At 34.4% G+C, this 19032-nt stretch overlaps 1 protein-coding gene across 9 annotated transcripts in view; it reads left to right on the forward strand.

The window, feature by feature from the left end:
- Positions 1 to 19032, forward strand: part of DMD (dystrophin) — a 1152080-nt gene that overhangs the window by 531954 nt on the left and 601094 nt on the right. For all 9 annotated transcript variants that reach the window (XM_085049820.1, XM_085049818.1, XM_085049835.1 and 6 more), the window contains 4 exons: positions 1970 to 2080; positions 5390 to 5563; positions 7911 to 8066; positions 11619 to 11789. In XM_085049820.1, coding sequence (XP_084905946.1) covers positions 1970 to 2080; positions 5390 to 5563; positions 7911 to 8066; positions 11619 to 11789 — 612 coding nt within the window. The remainder of the gene's footprint in view (positions 1 to 1969; positions 2081 to 5389; positions 5564 to 7910; positions 8067 to 11618; positions 11790 to 19032) is intronic.

The raw sequence follows: 19032 nt of genomic DNA on the forward strand, positions 1-19032 counted from the left end.
GTGCTGTTCTGACCTATTCAGATAAGAACTGTTCAATTATTTGCTTTCCAGAGTGACTCTGAGGTTGAATAAAGTAAATTGGAAAATACAACCAAAAACCAATTCATTTATGAGGCAAGGAAGCAAACTGTTGAAATACTGGGTGTGATATAGTATATATTTTTTAACATTCAGACTTGTCTCTTCCCTTTATATGCAGTTCTAGCATTGCAGACAGGAAAAAAACATTTGGCTTCAGGTATTAACTAATCCTGAATCACCATCAGTTTGGTCTGTGTGCAGCACAAAAATGGAAAATAATCCTGTTACAACTCAAACACACTTCAAGGGGGAGTTTTAAACTTAGACAAGGAGAAAATAAGTGCTCAGCACTTAAATAAGCCTTCTCTTCTTGATGGAATCATTATCTTAATTGACTATTTTTGTTTTCTTAAAAATTAAATGTCATATTTAGAAAAAAATTTATTATTTGCTCCAAATGTTGCTGGCCATCCAGTAAATAGCCTTGTCAAGGACCACTAAAAATATGAAAAATCAAAAATATATTATTATTATAATTTTAGAAGAAAAAATCCTCCAAATTTGGAGCTTTCTGCTAGTCATTTTGCTTTTAGAAATATTTTAAGAAAAATATTTTAATTCTCCAAGTAATACTGAATAATTTAGTCATAAATGTATTCTTGCAATTAAACTTGGTAAAGATTTTAATAATTTCCTATATTTTTGTATTTCTCTTAAAGGTTACTTTAATACGTTTTCAATATAAGTTGTAAAAAACTGCTTTCAATCAAATGTTGAAATTAATACGACTTTATAATGGTATACAAGTCATTATAACCACATAATATCTGTATAAAGTAGACAGCATATGGTTTGCACAGCTTTGTACTTAATAACCTATGAAAACGTGATTAAAAATACATGTATATTAAGTTTTACTATTAAAGTTACTGTAGTGTAAGAGAAATTTATGTGCATATATTTCAAATTATAGCTGGTCTTCAGAGCATCTGAAAACTGCTGTATACCATTAAAAAACATATTAAATATAAAATCACTTTTTAATGCAGAAGTAATGGCCTCAAATGCATCTCATGATGGGAACATACCTTTGTATCTCTATTTCATAGGGTAATTTTTCTCAGTAGTGCTGTCTAGCAATTCTGCTAATAATTTCAATTTCTTATTTTCTCACAATGTAAACATAAATACATGTGAATCATCCTAAATTGTATTGTATCAATATATTTTATGGGAATTCTTTTCCATTGCACTGCACTAGCCAACACAGCTTAAGTTAATTGTTACTTGTAAGGTTGATTTGTGGTGAACCAAAGCGTGAATGTTTTTCTTCTGATCACACTCTGATTTTGCAGACAGACATAACCAGAAATGTGTGTTAGGAAAGAGGTTTAGTTAATATAATAATGAACTGCATGTCATTGTGCATTTAGCTACAGAAAACTGATGCTGAACATAGATTCTGGTCAGTTGTACCCCACAGACTGTGTACTGTTTTAGATAGAGCTCAGCTCTCTAAGCTGACAGTGATGCTATACTTACAGGATACTTCAGTCAGTTTTCTCTCAACTTGCCTGGTGATGCTGTGAAAATAAGAGGAAATAAGATTAGTGAATCAAATAACTTTTCTGTGGTTAATGAATGTTCTTACCAATGAAAACTGCTGTTTTCCTTCAGAAAGATAAACCCATTTTCAGTCCCATAATCATCTTTGTCCCCCTCTGCTGGACCTGCTCCAGGAGCTCCATGTTCCTCTTGCACTGAGAAGCCCAGAAGTGGACACAGCACCCCAGACCAGGGCAGAGTGCAGGGAGAGGATCACCTCCCTCTCTCTGCTGGCAGTGCTGTACAGACTATCACTGCTGTTCAGTCTGTTTCCTAATCAACTGTCCCTAATAATTTAATTTTCCTTCACACCTTGCTGATTGCTGTCTTTGTTTTCCAATAGAAAATACAATCTGAATTAACAAGCCATGAGATTAGTTTGGAAGAAATGAAGAAACGAAACCGGGGTAAAGATGCTGCCAAAAGAGTGCTTTCCCAAATTGATGTGGCACAGGTAGGCAAATTTGATTTCTTCTCTTTTTCCTTCAATCATTCAACTGAAAATATTTACAGTTAATAATAGGTTAAAATATGTGAAAATATTTAGCAGAGCTGCATTTGAAATGTAAATTCAGTATTTGAGCTATGCAATGCAGACATCAGTTTAAAATGTTAGGTAATGCATTATTTCACCTAGCTTAATAGACACAGAGAGACCTTCTTGAAAATGAAGACTGAATAAACGCTAGAGAAAAATACAAATTTTTGCCTATTAATGATGTGTACTTGAATATTTTGCTGTTTTGTTGGGGTTTTTTGAGGTTGCAAAACAAATTGTCATACATCAGTGGAAAGACAAATAATTTAATTATGGTCAATTTTTCTTCATCCCTGTCAGGTATTTCTAGGCATCTTAGTTTTGGTTTTAATTTTTATTATGGATAGCATTAATTTCTGCTAGCAGCTAATTAATTTGAAATTAACAATTTTTTTAATGTTTCATCCTATCCACAGGACTGTCTTTTCTTTGTTGAGAATATTTGTTTCATCATTTTTCTGCCTTTCTTCATACTAACTCACCTTCTGATGGTCTCCATGGCAGCTGTGAAGTTGCCCATATTTCATCAGTGAAATGCAAGCATCAGATGGCTGTGTAAATAAATGTTTATAAATTCAACAGCATGCAAGGGAGCACTACCCTTTCTAGGTGCCTTTTTTATTAATGTGCAGATATTTTTTTCTTTGTTAGGTTTCTCTAGATTATGATGTGCACCAGTTTGACAAATTGGTGGAGGTCATCTTGAGACACTGCTTTGCTTACATTAGATAAAATAAAAACAAAAAAAGTAGTAATTTACATGCATAATGTAAATATCAACTACCAAAACCAGGTAAAAGCTGAGCCCTTTGTTTATTTATGACAATATTTGATTTTAGGCCAGCGAACTCTCTTTAATTCTTTTGCATCATTGTGCAACCTTTAGTGGTAAAACACACTTCACAAGATCAGTCTTCACCTACTATATTCTAGAGCATTCTCACTTATAAATAATTGAAACATGCATTTCCCTTTTTTTCACTAATATTTCTAATTTGACATATTTATTCTAATATTAGATCAATTAGCTAGGCAGAAAAAGAACAGTTGGGAAAATAAATAATTGCATTGAGATTTTGAAACAACTGATAACTGTAGCCAAATTTATCATGGCTTTTTTTGATTACTGTAGGCTGAGAGTTCTGATTTTTAAATTTAAGGAGAAAAGTATGATTACCAAAATAAAAGACTATTTCTCCACAGTGATACAAGACCTAGTTAATCTTAATAGAATGAGAATTATTACATGAAAGTAAAATATTTTCTAAGGAATGGCTATTTTTCAAAATTCAGTCCTGAATGCTTTGCTAGTCAAGTTTTTGAATACATCCTCAATTGTCTCTTTTCTAATGTGTTAGATCATATTGAGACTTTTAGTTAAATAGTCTTCATTGTCCTGTCATTCTTCTTTATAAATTGTCTATTTTAAAAATTAATTTTTGAAACAAGGTGATCAAAACTGAACCCATTATTCAGGCACAAAATAGCTTAATACAATGACTTTATAATGTGACAGGTACCTCCTTTTTCTTTTTTTTATGTTCCAAATCTTTCCAAGTACCCATTTTGCTTATTTTGCTGCTTTTAAGCATTGAAATGATATTATTTTAAAACTGTTGGAGAGAAATATAAGTATATATTATAGCTGTTGTTGTTATTATCTGTGAGAACTTGATGGAGAGTGCTAAAATATAATTTAGATCCCACTTGTACATCAAGCTTAGTGTTTCTCTGCATTGCTTAAATTTTGGGTGAATTAAAAATAATTTGCTCTTTTTTTCCCCTACAGATCTTCAGTACTCTTCAATACTTCAGTGGCTCTTCACAGCTGGCTTTAATTTTCTCTGTTGTTAATACTGTCATTCTCTCTCTTTCTAAATAACTTTTAATGTATTGACCAACACAAATTGTAACTGATACAGATGTGGCAATGCAAGATTCCCACAGGATTTTATCTTCATCAAACTGAAGTGTCACAAGAGAATGAAAAACCGATTACATACATTACAAATTTAGTGTATGCAAACACACAAGAAAAATAAGACCACTTATTCTTGTCCTTATTTCCAATTTTTATTCAATTGTCCACTTATTTATTGACAGAATGATTTCCTTTCTTATCTCATTGGATCTCAATTTCATACAAAGTATTTAATGAGGAAAATTGGAAGGAGCTGCTGGATGTTTACCCACTTTTCTGTGGCAGCCCAGATTGTCTGCTTCTCATGATTCCTGCCTCCTTTTCAGAAATCTGATAGATGTGGGAAGCGTTTTTACCAATGCCAATTTTATGCCTTATTACAGTTTTTCCTCAAATTTGTATAGCCCAGTGGAATAAAGTGTCCAGGATTTGAAGATAAAAAAGTCAGAAGTGTTTTTACAGACGATGAGTTCCTATTTCATCACTTAGCTATTTCTTAGTGACATTTATTCTTTTATTTGTTCCCCAGACAGTTGGAAAAGCTTAGTCAATAATACTTCACTCTGTACTTTATAGAGAAATTAGTTCTTTTTCAAGTAGATAATTGAAATTCCTTTTCTTTGCTTTATTTTTAATTATTTCCCCTCCCACTGAGGTAGGGATCATGTGAGCAAGCAGTCTAATTAATGCACAAAGATAGAAAATTGTGAAAATTGTGCAATTAGAAGCCAAGCTTGTCACTGATTTTTTTCTGCCTTCAAATTGCTTTCTTTTTACTCTAAGTTAGGCTTCTATAAATTGAAATCTAAATCAATTTTATACTCTAAATCTTGGGGCTTGTGCTAGACCTACTTACTACCAAGCCACTTTATTTAGGTTTCTTTGAAGGACTAAAAGATTCGTTCCTCATACCAAGAAGCAGCAACTGATAGAGCTGAAGGGCTTTCACTCTGTGATGTGGATGGCTTAGTCTAAAGCCATTAAATCTGTCTTCTCCCCACATCCCCAACATTTTGAATATTGAAAAGTACAAAACTTCTCCCCTTCTTTGTGCATGTTTGTGGGCTCTTTTGCCACAGGCTCTGCTTCATCCAGTGCCCTGGATGGTGGAGGGATTTTTATCCTCCTGTGAAGACCCAAGATTTTCTGCCACTTGCATTTTCCCCAAAAGTTTTATGTTCTTTTAGTAAGAAACTGCTGATTCACAATGGATTCTAAATATTCTGAGACTAAGGCAGACTAAGAGAATCGTCTTCAGAATTGATTTCACTTCACACTTACTACTCACCATGTTTGCTTTTCAGAAAAAGCTGCAGGATGTGTCCGTGAAGTTCCGCTTGTTCCAGAAGCCAGCCAACTTTGAGCAGCGCCTCCAAGAATGTAAAAGAATTCTAGATGAAGTGAAATTGCAGGTGCCCAAGCTGGAGACGAAGAGTGTCGAGCAGGAAGTAGTGCAATCACAGCTGGATCATTGCATGGTGAATATTTAAAGATGCAGTTTTTCTATCGGCTTTATGCAGAGAAAGTTAAAAATTACAGATTATTGTTCTGAATTCAGATGAGAAACAATGTATAAGTTACTCACACACACACAAAAAAATAAATCCAAAACCCAAACAAACGAAAACTCCATCCAGAAAAGCAACAAAAGTCTCCTTCAAAATTATAGCCATGCACTTTCACTGTGTGAGAATATCAGTTAGGATCCCTTTCTAATTCCCACTTCCCACCGTGCATATGGATTTCTCTCCCTGGATTGGCTCTATTTTCCACAATATTCTACAGTCATGGAACTCTGTGATGTAACCAAGAAAGGTGTTACATGGCCTCAGTCTATTCTAGCCAGGAAACACAAAACATGATGGAAAACCATAGATTAAAACTTCCATGAGATGGCATGCTATGACTTTCTTTCATTTCAAAAGCAAAAGATGACCTGAATATATCCTAAAGAATATGAGGCAAATGTGTACATTTCCCTTAAATATGACTATAATCTTGTTCCCTTTTACTCTTGAAGGGAAGTCAAGCTAAACACTGTGTTCTTGATGATAATAAAATGGAGATTGTAACAGCAAAAGTCAGCTGCTTTCTCTTTTTTTTGATTCAGCTTTATTTTTGTTTGTTTTTTCGTTTCTTTGCTGCTTTTGTGGGTTTTTTTGTTTTGTTTTTTTTTCCCTGGGGCAATGACATGCCTGAAGATTTCCCCCTCCCAGCAGCTTTCAGATGTAAATGTAGAAAGAATTTAAATTAAAAAAAAAAAACATGGGACAAGTCAATGTTATTGCTTTACATCCTGGGCTTTTCTTAAATGATAATACTCTTAAATTCATATTCTTCTCAGAAGTACATTCTTATTGGAATGACGTGGTAATTAGAAGCTCTGTACTGAATTAAAGTGTCTTCACTCAGCAGCTGGCTTTTGCAGCCCTGATGCATATTGTGGAAGACTTACAGTGATTTTAGAGCATTTTTAACTACAAGGATTCTCATAATGTTCCTTTTTTAAAAAATCTAGTCTAAATGATAGTATATCATGAGAATTTAGACAATATGCATCATACAAGAGCTTCTCTAATTTATTGACAGGTTTTCAGTAATGAGGAATGTATTATGTGTATTAAGCACTTGGAAAGCAGCTGGACTATGTACATGAGACCTTTAGGTAAATGAAATAGTAACCATGTCAAGAATTGGCTTGGTAGCTAATTTTAGATTATGGAGAAAATGCAGTTTCATGTTGTCATATCTGCTTGAAAAATGTCTTGTCTTTGCAGCCCAGACATGCCAGAGAGAGTATTTACATTGCAGGAGATTCTGCTCCTAAAAGAAAAGTTTAAAAAAATTACTGATTCGGAAAGTACAGTGTAATTTATTTTGCAGTTTCATCTAAGTATACAAGACAGTAAGTTTATTTTCTGACACATGATGGCAAAATGCTGGAACACACACTTAAGCTAAAGACCTCAACAGTAAAGCTTCTCAACAGAATGGTATTTGCAATTCTTCACATACCTGTGTAGTAATGGACACTGTGTGTCTCTGTGTAGTCTTTTTTCACTGTGGAATTTAGTGGAATTTTCAAGCTGTGGCAGAATTTAGTCTTAGATTAAAAAGAAAAATAAATTCAACTTCTGCATTGTTTTCATGAACGTTAATTAGCCATTTAAGTGGCTGTTAAATGACTTGAGTGAGCAGGTCATACATTTAGGTAATGACTCCAAACTTCTGCATATGGAAAAAAAGTACCCTTTTGTTTTTCTTAGTATCACTCATTTGACATGTATGGAAAATGTATTGTTTACAGATTATATGCATGCCATGACTTACTGAGAAGCTTTTCCCCCCTTTTTTTGTACTTATTAATTGAAACAGTGAAGGAAAATGCAGTTAATTGTGTATTTTAGGTCAGCCCCATTTTGTTACTTTTTAATGTAGGTTTTTTAGTTAATTAATTTTTTTACACTATGACGCTAAATGTAATCCTCTGTCCTTTCAGTCTCTGGATTCAGCAGTATGAAAAAGTGACAGATTTTAAAATTAGTGTCTATTTGTAGTTCAAATACATCCAACATTCCATGTGAGTTGACAGAAGACATATGTAGGTTTAACTACTGCATTATCTATGTCAGTTTGAAAACAACCTTTGTCACAGCTTAAAACAATTCGTAATGGTGTGTACTTTCTTATGTGTAACAATTCTAACACTGTTTTTAGTGACATATCTTTGAGGTTCTGAATTTATTCATTTGGATCCTTCAGTGGTCCTTTCTAGTTTTCATCTTTTAATGGTGGTGTTTCACTTTTATATTTCTGTTTGATTAGAAATTATATAAAAACCTGAGTGAGGTGAAATCTGAAGTGGAAACAGTGATAAAAACTGGGAGGCAAATTGTTCAGAAGCAGCAGACAGAGAACCCAAAGGAACTGGATGAAAGGCTTACAGCTCTAAAACTGCAGTATAATGAATTGGGTGCAAAGGTAAGTCCTGTGTTTTTAATACAAAACTATGTGCTCTTTTTAACTAGCAAAGTGAAAAATAATCTTGGTGTGGTAAGTAAATGTTTTTTTTTTTACTGGTTCCTTTCAAAATTCTCCCAGTGGGACAGAAGGAATGGAGGCAAAGGTGATCATCAGCATGGCTATTTAGTTGCTTAGAGGAAAAAACATCTAGGGAAATAAAAATTCCTTTCTTACAATTAAAAAATTACTTTTTTAACATTGTAATTTTTTTACTAGTTAATTGTTTTTTAGAGTTCAAATGGGGGTTGTTGTTTCATTCTAATTTCAGAAAATTAGATTTTTACTTAAAGAGCTATTTGATAAAAGAGAAAATTCTATGTTTCAAATTCTTTCTGCCTCTGACTGTACAAATCGTAAAGTAGATAGTTTCTATTTCTTGCTGTTCAAAAATCTGTTGAACAAAAAGCTCTTGCCACTGAAGCTTTCCTCAGGAGGCACTTGTGTACCACAGTGCTTTGTGACTTCTTCATTTGCATGTGGTTGGATTTCATCCTAACCATTCCCTGATTTAAATGTCAAGAACCCTGACTTGCATTTTCACTGTATCTTAATATGTAAGCCACTTCCCAGTGGGAAACTGTTTTGTTTACTCATTTTTTGCCTAAAACTCAACAAAACAGAGTAGGATGGACAGGCTGCTAGCCAATGTTAACAAGACTCAGAAGAGGAACTGTGCCATTGTCCTAAAGACTTCATTTAAATAATTTGATTAACAACTATCCTTCATTTAATCTGTTTTCTTCCTCTTGCCCTCATTAGAACTGCTCAAAGAACTTCTGAAAATTTTAGGATTACAGTGAATTTTTGCTGTGACTGGATGACTGAAAATTGTGAATTACAGATAATACCTGTCAGGTTATTTCTAAAATTTATACACTTGAAATACACAAAACAGGTCAGGAAGCAAATTCTTAATTTTTAAAATTATAAATTATTCAAATCATAAATTGTTAATAGCTAGGAAAATGAGCCCATGGTAATACTGAGAGTCAGTATGTGGTTTTAACAGATAATGAGAATCAAGCCCTGGTGACTACAGGATGATAAAACAATGAGAGTTATGTTACTTTTGACAGAGATAATACTCATTAGGGATTTTGGATTAAACAGTTCTCTCTTCCTGCAAAGTAAAGGTATTAAGAGACATCAATCTTTTGAGTGTCAAGAAAACTGGGGTCTGCTTCATTAGGTGTGGATAGCTGTCATTTGGGATTGGATAATATGCTTGGCTCTCCATTATTTTAGAAAGATCTGTGGCATTTATTCCTGCATTATGTTTAACTTAACAGCAAACAGGTGCCATTTTTGTAGGAAACCTCTCTTAACTAATGAAGGGATAAAAATGTGCCATTAGGGAGCCATTAGTGACTTGAAGTGAGCCATATTGCAAATTAATGTGTCTCAAAAATTTGCAGTGCTGGTGCCTAGCTCTGTTGCCCTAGATGTAATTTCTCACATTTACTTTTACACAGCATGGAAATTAACAGTTTAAAAGAAAGTCATAGAAACCCAGACATATAGAAATAAAAGAACGGGATAGCCATTATCAGCACTAATTAATTGCATTGAGAAAAACACTTTTTAAGAGAAAAATAGCAATAGTTATAATTAATAGTAAGTCTCAGGAGTGAAATGTACAGTCTGAGGGAAAAACATATCTTCAAGCATAGATTCACTTGTGTGATTTCAGAGGTAGTTTCAAGAGGCTCCCTCATATATAAAGTAACTCCTGATCATATTTTCTGACCCAGAAGGCCTTTAGAGGGCACTGTTTCCTATTTTTCTGTAGAAAATACATCTTTACACGTGAAGTATTAACAAACTGATTAATCAGCAACCTCTGGATATATACAGTGTATATGGAAATATTATTGTATTATTTATACAAAAATGGATTTTAGTGATGTATGTAGCTACACAAAAGTTCTCTCTCTGTTTTGACAAGTATCAGGAACTTCATTTTATAATATACCAGCTGTTTAAAATTCTTATAGAGGCAATCAAGCTCAGAATAGTGTACTTTGCATTGTATTGCTGCTAAGTAATGCTATTTACAATTGCTATCACACTCTTCAGAAGAAGAGGTGAAAAACCTGGCTCCGTGTGTGCATGGAGCTCTAAAAAGCTGAATTTTATGGTCCTTCCCAGGGATTTACCTCTTGGCCTGACTGTAAGTTCTGTGGTCTCATTTAATAAATTTGGCATGCAAGAAAGAACATAAAGAATATTCAGTGAAGAAGAAATGTTCTGAGATTTCAATAGTAAGCCTCTACAGAATGCTAATAAATTATCAGGAACACTTTATTGCTTATTCCCTAGGCAAATCTCATCTCCTTACTCAGGGATAGCAAAAGCCATGTACCTAACCTTGTAACATCATATTGCATTTTAAAATCTCAAAATTCTTCTTGGCAGTCAATCTGAGAATCAATTTGATCATTGTGCCACTACTTGTTGTCAGTTGCAAAGTCTAAAATAATTTATGTAGATGCTGATGCCAGTTTTTCACCACTGAAGAAACTTTTTTCTATTTCAAAATACTTAAATACAAATGGGTGGCTACAGTCTTACTTGATTATATTTGACATTCAAGGCAATTAGGAATTTCTTTTAAATATTAGTGACGTCTGGGGCACTTTTAATCTTCCTTCTCTGACTGGTTTTTTTTTAAACTTCATCACAGCAAGATTGATTAATTTGTATTTTCCGTTACTGTATGCCTAATGTCTGTTGTGGTCTAGATTCCCATCTAAGATCTCTTAATTTACTCTTCTGCTTTCTCTACCAATTATGTAAAACCTTTTCTTTTTCTCCCTGAAGAGTCTTAGTGTCTTGCAGGAAAGGTTGTATTTGCTCTCTTCTTTCAAAATGCAGTGTAAGACCGTCAAGGCAATATAAATACTCAGCCTTCCTTCCAAGTACCATGTAACAAGCTTAACAGAATTTTACAACTAAAGAAGATGTCATCCCTAATACTTCACATCCAAGGCATTCAGAAAATTAAAACATTAAATTAACAGTGCTGCCTTAGTTTTACATTGTTCAGTGACTTTTTGTGTTTCGAGATTTGAGGGTTTCTTTGACTGGTATTTATCTTCTTCCATGTAGCTTAACTACACAGACAAAAACCTTGAGGAATCCCAGTTCCTGTATGTCCACCTATATTAAAATAAACCCATTTAAGGGTTTTGACATCTATTTTGTGTCTCAAGGAAAGTCTGCTAGTTCATCAGGACTTCCAGACAGAGGAGGAGGTTTTTGGAGGTCTGCTGCTAGTGCAAACACAATGGGTCTTTCTGCACATAATTTTCTTGTAGGCATGTGCATTCTAGCAGCAAAATTACTGATGCTGAGAGAACAAATCAAGACAGACCTATATTAGCAGTGCAATGTCACCTGTAAAATCACAAGTGTCGTTTTTATAGAAAAGCGGCCTACAGAAAATCTTATGTAAAAATCCTTGGACCCGTTTCACCAAAAGGTTAATAACCAGAAGTTTTCCTTCTACAGGTAACAGAGAAAAAGCAAGAGTTGGAGAAATGCTTGAAGCTGTCCCGGAAACTACGGAAAGAGATTAATGCTCTGACCGAGTGGCTCGCAGCGACCGACGCGGAGCTGACAAAGAGATCGGCTGTGCAGGGCATGCCGAGCAACTTGGATGCTGAAATTGCCTGGGGCAAGGTAAACATGCAACACACACGTGCATATTGCAGAGAGATAGATTTCTTTCATGGTAAAGAAAAAGAATTAAAAATTCTGTCATTTTCATTAGTGGAACTTTGTGAATGTTTTGGCATTATTTCAGCCTAGCATTAACACTGAGAAAAGTTTAAACCATCTTGTCTCTGCAGGCATCAATAGCACAATTCACCTTCACTTTGCAATAATCTTCACTGAGATGCATTTAAAGTTAGAATTTAATTTTTTAAGAGTACTATATATTACCCACCCTGTATCCATATAGAGATCCCTTTCTCACCCCATTCTACTCATGATTAGAAAGGTATTAAACGGTAAATAAAATATTAATGATGCCAGGACACTATATATTCCACGTGTTCAGATAGCCAGGATATTTGTTTTCTTACTCTTAGATTTGTAGCTCATTCCTTTTCATTTTGGGAGCTTCCTACTTCTGTGAGACTTCACCTTGAACTAATATTTTAGGTTAAAACTCAAAACCTAAATCAAAACTTACCACAAAATCACAGTTTAGATAAACATTTTACAGAAACAGAGGAATGCAAGAGGTGTGTATAAAACAGAGTATCTCTGTGTGATGTTAAAACTTGGCAGAGTATCATTCACCACTAGCTAATCTATTTTATTTTCAGCACATATAAAAGAAATCTAATCTAGCTGAGGACATAAACAAACCAAGTCATCATTATTCACACATACCAAAATCTGCATTTTAGAGCACACTCTGCTCAACATTTTCCAAAGCTTCAGAATGTCAAATAACTGTGCACAGTCAGCAACATTTTGGACAAGTTTTTCTGTATAATATCAAGAACAACCAAAATCCCCTTAAACACTATTGGGGGTTTGTGGAAAAAAACAAACAAACAACAACAATAAAAAAAACCACCACAAAAACAGAACAACAACAAAAAAATAGAAAAAGAGAAAACAACCAGAGAAAAAAGCCCCCAAAAAATCCCAACAAAAAAACCCAACAAAAACTAAAACTGCTTCTACTAAGTTTAATAGGAAGAATCCTTTCAACATTTTACTGGTTTTGCTATGCATTCTAAAAGTCATGAATTATACACAGGTAATCTTCCTAATTTTTTTCAATGGCACTGAAGATTAAAGGCACTTGAGTAAAATTTGTTTCATGGCTTGGGTGTCCTTGGGGGATTATTTTTTTGTTTGTTTGTCTGTTTTTAACTGACCATTTCAAGCTTCTGAGCTTGATAAAGTGTCTTGACCCTTAAAATGCATTCATAATTTACAAAGTAATAATAATAGAATCACAACAATAATAATTTTAAAAAGTCTTCATGTCCTTTCTGAGGTTTGGAGGTTTTTTTTTTTGGTTTTTTGTTTTTTGGTCATCAGTCTCTAAGAATGATAATATTTTAAAAGTGATATCCAAGAATATCAACTTCTGCTCGTATTAACTCACTGCTTTGACTACTGCAGCTTTCACTTTCAAATCAAAACCTAAATCCCTACAACCCCCATTGTTCTCTCCTATTGTTGCCTCATGTTTTCTCATTTTCACTTGCTGCTTTTCCTACTGTAAATTTTGTGCAGTTCCTCTCATGTCTTTTGATAGATATTGGTATCATAGAATTACAGAACCTTTAAGGCTGGAAAAGACCCAAGACCATGGAGTTCAACCTTTGGCTGAACACCACCATGGCAAACCCCAGCACTGAGTGCCATGTCCAGTTGTTTCTTGAACATTTCCAGGGATGGTGACTCCATCACTTCTCTGGGCATCCTGTTCCAGCGATAACGACTTCAAACCATCCAGTTTGAGCACCTACAGCTAAGTCATGTTCATGTCTGTCAACCAGCACACCAATTTCTTTTCTGTGGTACAGCTTTCCAGCCAGTCTTTAACACCCATAACAAAGGAAAAAAATCAGATTTTTAAGAGAAGGGTTAGAAGATCATATTTTAATGTCCCCAGACTAAGCTGGTAGGTAGTTGGGCCATTCACCCAGCCAATAAAATAAAAACAATCTTTGGTGGTGTTAAACTACACAGTACAGCTCTACTGAAACAGAGATTTATACTGCATGTTCCTGTTGATCCAGATGTATATAGTAAACCTTCTCACCGGTTTAAAGAGAAAGATTTGTCCTTAATATCCCTTTATTGCTAGATATGAACTTTAATGCCTCAGAAGTTGTATAATTAGAACCTAAACCCTGATGATTAGTGCAGCTGCACAGTGGGAAGCCTTTGTTATGTCTTAAGCTTGCTACAAGAAGTACAACATATTTTTATCTTAAGACAATCAAAAAAGGTAACAAGAGCTAATTAAAATAAGAAATATTAACATGAAAAAAATACATCAAGTAGGAACCACTCCACCTACTAATCTTTAAGAATGCCATTGAGTATTGTGAATTCTCACAGGGAATTGATACATAAAGTTTTGACAGAAAAACTGGTAAAAAGCATATTTTGGCTTCAAATGCTGCACAAAGCCTTCACTGCAATCTAAATTCATTTAGTGCTTCAGCTCTTCCCCTTCAGTCAGCTCATCACTAAAATAAGAATAAACAAACAACTTTGGGTGAGAGCAGCTGCCTCTTGGCAAAATATGTGTGTACTGAGTGGCTTTCAAAATTCCATTTTAAGATTGCCATTTAGGAAATATAAACAAATATTCACATATATGTATAAACAGACTTTTAATGTGGAACAATCCAACAGAGAGTATAGGTGGCAAATCCCAGACTGAGAAATGCAAATATTTCCAGAAATTATGTGATTATACTTTTTCCTAAAGACACTGCTCCCACTTGGAGACAGAAAGTGCAGCATTTAATCCTGGGCACTTTTAAATTCTTGTGGGGACTTCATAAATAAGTACAATGCTGATACTCCTATGTGGATTTCAATGAAGCATCACATGAAATTGTACATCAATAATTTAGTCCCCAGAACCACAGCCTCACAGTATCTGATTAATGTCACAGCTTTGGGTTTTGGACTTCCTGGGTAAGTAGGCTGCCAAAGCCAGTAACCAGTCTAATGAAATGCACTGGGAGATGAATTAAGCCCAGCAGATTCCCATTGTGACAAAAGTCTGCAGAAAAACTAAGATGGAAAATGGAGAGGGAGAGAGGAGAACTCAATATTGCAAATGAACTGAAAATTGGATGTGTGCTGCTGTCGATGTATGTAAGCAGAGAGCTCATAATCTTTTCCCTTTCCAGCACAAGGAAGCAGTTACGTTTATTAGTGAGCTTATTTCTAATTCATTTTCAGCACCCAAGGCTTCTTAAAAGTGAAAAGAACTCAGAGGGTTACAAAGATAATTATAGAATTGACAAGAAAGGAAATCATACATGTGAACATTGTCTTCAAGGTATAAACTCCTTGAAGTAAAAAGGAATGTCCATCTTGAATAGGAAATGAAGTTAATGAGAGATAGCATTAATCTGGACATCAAGGGAAATGTGTTATTTGTTCCTGCGCAGAATTTTTCTAAGAATGGAACAAAAACTTGGCTGAGTTATGTGAAATGAGATGGGCAATATACTGAAGACTGTAAATCCTGCCTTTCTGCTCAGTAGAGACAAGTTAAATCTTTCCATTTGAATTCAGCTCTGTTATAATAGATAAGAAAAATGACATGCGGGTGGAAAGATAGTCATGAAACATTGTATATTAGAAATCCATTTATAATTAGAAGTCTGATTTAGTGAACATATTTATCACTGAAGACATTAACAACTGCAGGGTTTATTTGTCTTTTAATCAGGAACCGGACTGATAAGAATTAGATTGCCAGGAAACCATGTTCTTAAAAAGGAAATGGCAGATGGTATTACCAGGAAAATTCTGTATCACTCCCTACTATCAGCAGTATGACTCTGCCAATGCTTTAATCTGATTTTTTAACACAGTGTGTAATACCAGTGAGTATAAAGTTGACTTGAAGTGCTTAGAATTACATTTAGCAAGATATTTCCTGTCAGTAATATCCGTAAAAGAAGACAAACTGTAAATTGTGTCAACTGATTCATAGTCACTGGCCAAAATGCAATAAAAATAAAAGGTGTGCTGTAAATAAACAAATAAATATGTATAATCAACCACTGAGAAGACCATAATGTCAGCTTCTGATTAATTCTGCAATCCCACCTGTGAGAGCTGAGCTACCTAATTTCTTTTAGAAAGATTCCAATTGCAGAGAGTGTTTACAAGAAATCCACAGCTCACAGGTCATGTAAAGGCAAACAGAACTTTTCTTCACTCATTCACAGTTGTTGTGTTTTTAATCTATATATGTTAATGACCATCATGACGAAATATATTATCCCCTGCATTTAGTTACAATTCTTGTTTGTTTGAAAAAAAAAAAATCAGCAGTTCATCTTGGTACATGCTAGCTTTATCATTGTAAATTAGAGATAAGAAGTCCTTTTCACCACATCTTCAGAAGAACAAAACAAAAAGCCTGACAAAAAACCCATTTCTGAGTACCTTCTGTTTTCAAACATAATTAATTCCTAGTTGGTACTTGGTGATGGAAGTGCCTTCCCATCACAGCAAACCAAAGCCATCAATTATAAAAAACCTCCAAACAGTTTTAACAAAACCCATTGTAAGTATTTTTTACTAAATTGAAAGATAAATATTTTGTCACAGTGCAGTGGCGTCAGAGACAGAACTGTGAACACCACTCAGAGTGTCAATATCTGCACAGGGAACTGCAGTTGTTTGTTATAACATGACTCATCCTGTCACCCCATGGATCCATATGTAAAGTAGGCAAAATATTTTTGTATTCAACTACAAACCTCTTTATAAATTCTCAGCAAAGCTCATCCCTATGACTTTGCGCAGTGCAGAATGATTTGCCTTCTGCATGGGTCTCAACCCATCCAAAGCTGGTTTTTAAGCAGAACTTTTATTTTGTACTGGAGCTCCTTTCCTAAGGTTTTGATGAATGAAACTGGTACAAGGGAAGCTCAGATTCTCCCTCTCCCTATTCTGGTGTTTCTGGGAAGGGAATTAGCAAATGGTCACCTGAGATATGCTCTGCATGCAGAGTTGTACCAGGGTCTGTCTGATTGCTTTAATTTGCTGGATGCCAGGAACCTAGGTGCCATTTCTCTTGGAAATGTTCAAGTCCTGGGACTTCCATGGTGGTGTAATCTCCCAGTTTTGATTAAAGAAGACTTCCTACATATTTCTTATGACCACGCGTGAGAAAAGAATAACAGTTCCTTTAAAGCAAAGGAATCATTTCATTCAGTGAAACACAAATAAATTTTTGGGGTCAGGGAATCTCCATTGTGGTATCCTGTACCAAATAGCCATAACTGTACTTCAGAAAAGTGGTAGTAGATGAGTTTCTCCCAAAGAGGCAGAATTCTGTCTAACTGAAATTTTTATATATTATATCTTTGATATAATCGGTATGATTTGTATACACATTTTAATGGAGATGTCTTTCCTGGAAGTATTTATGGAACCGTTCTCTTCCAGCAGGTAATAAACACTTAAATAGTATTTTGCTTTATAAATAAATGTACTGGTCTTAAGGGGGAAAAAAAGTGTATGTAATAACTTCACTATAATGATAAATATCAGAATGAATGTAATCTGTTTTGGAGCTTTTCAACATTTCTGATGAATTTTCACAGCTGTAAGTGAATTCTGAGCATTAGGATGCTTAGTTCAATCTTTTGTTTACGTGTTTTTGTTTCCCCAAGATGCCATGATTATGTCAGAAAAATAGCTTCTTCATTTAGCTTCCTACATTTAGGTATTTTATTTATGTTTCATAGTTTCACCCTGATAAACACACAAAATCAAAATGTATAAATTGCCTAATCCTTCTGGGAAGAATTTCACTACTTAATTTGTTAATGTTTCCTATTGTTCACATTGCGGTGCTGTTTTGGGACTTGGGGGTTTGGGCTTTTTTAAGGTGTTAGGTTTTTTAAATGTGCTTCTTAACTTGCGGAGCTAATTCTATTAATTCTATAGTTAAAATTCTACAACTTTCTTATATGTTTTCAAATAACCTTCACAGCTGGAATGCAATTTGATGTTACAGCCACCAGAAGGGAGTTTAAATCCAGCAAGGCTGTGTAGATCTTGCTCTTTAGAAATTAGGAGGTTTTAAAAGATACTCCCTGAGTTTTACTGAAATAATCTTAGTTAAATCCTGGCATCGTGGTACATTCTTTTTTATTTGTTTTATATAATGCTGTTAAATTAATAGCAGTACTTTTGATTTTTTTTTATCACTGAAAATTTACCAGTGCTGTCTGTTATATTGCAGTGAATGAAGTTTTGTGGACTATCACTTTCTAGTAACACTGCAAAGAAAAACAGAATTCTTAGGGATATAATGCAGACATGCCAAATTATACACAAAACAAAACAAAACTGTGTTATTGAAGTTGTGAAAGAAAGTTGTTATTTTACCTAGCACACATCATAACCTACAGAGGAAGTTGTGGCTGATAATGCAGCATGGAGCCCCACTGACTTTGCAGACCCTTCAAGTCTTTCAATTGCATTCAGTGGGTCCAGGATTTTATACATAAGAACTTTTAATAACTGAGATTTGAAGTATGGAAGTAGATGCTTTTGTCACTTCAATGTGGTGTTGAAGGCCACAATGCTTTTTTAAGAGGGTGATGGGAAGTGTGATTTACTTGGCTCATGTCCTTTACTTGCAATTGCACAGGGAGGTTACAATTCATATTGCCCAGAGGTGCACCTTGCCTTTAGTTTACATTATTTCTTTACTTTGAAAGGAATAACTCCTTTCTTAAACATATGGAATTGCACATCTGGTTTTTGGGTAGCAGTTTTATTTAATAGACATGTAATTATTTGATCCATCTGTTTACTAGTTGGGATTAATATTTACTTATTTAGCCCAATATTGGTCTGCATTTTCATAAATACAAAAGAAACCACAACCCATGGTAAATACACTTCAGAGAGTCTTTTCCAAATGAAAGTGAATTGTTGAGAAAAAGTAATAAAGCTGATCAAAATTTTCCATCCTGAGTTGAAGGTAAATTATACCCTTTGTGTTATTCTTTTTTCATGATGACACTGCACCTGCTGTGAAACAGATAAAAGAGTACTAGAAGAGGGCATGTTTCTCCTTTAATCTGACAAGGACCTGCTGAAATCTGAAACTCTCCTTTTCAAATTCTATAATTATATAGTGCATTGCTAATAATTTGCATCAATCATGCCTTGG

Source organism: Lichenostomus cassidix, chromosome 1 (assembly GCF_008360975.1).
Source record: "Lichenostomus cassidix isolate B80296 chromosome 1, HeHo_3.0, whole genome shotgun sequence".
In the NCBI taxonomy this organism is placed as follows: domain Eukaryota; kingdom Metazoa; phylum Chordata; class Aves; order Passeriformes; family Meliphagidae; genus Lichenostomus; species Lichenostomus cassidix.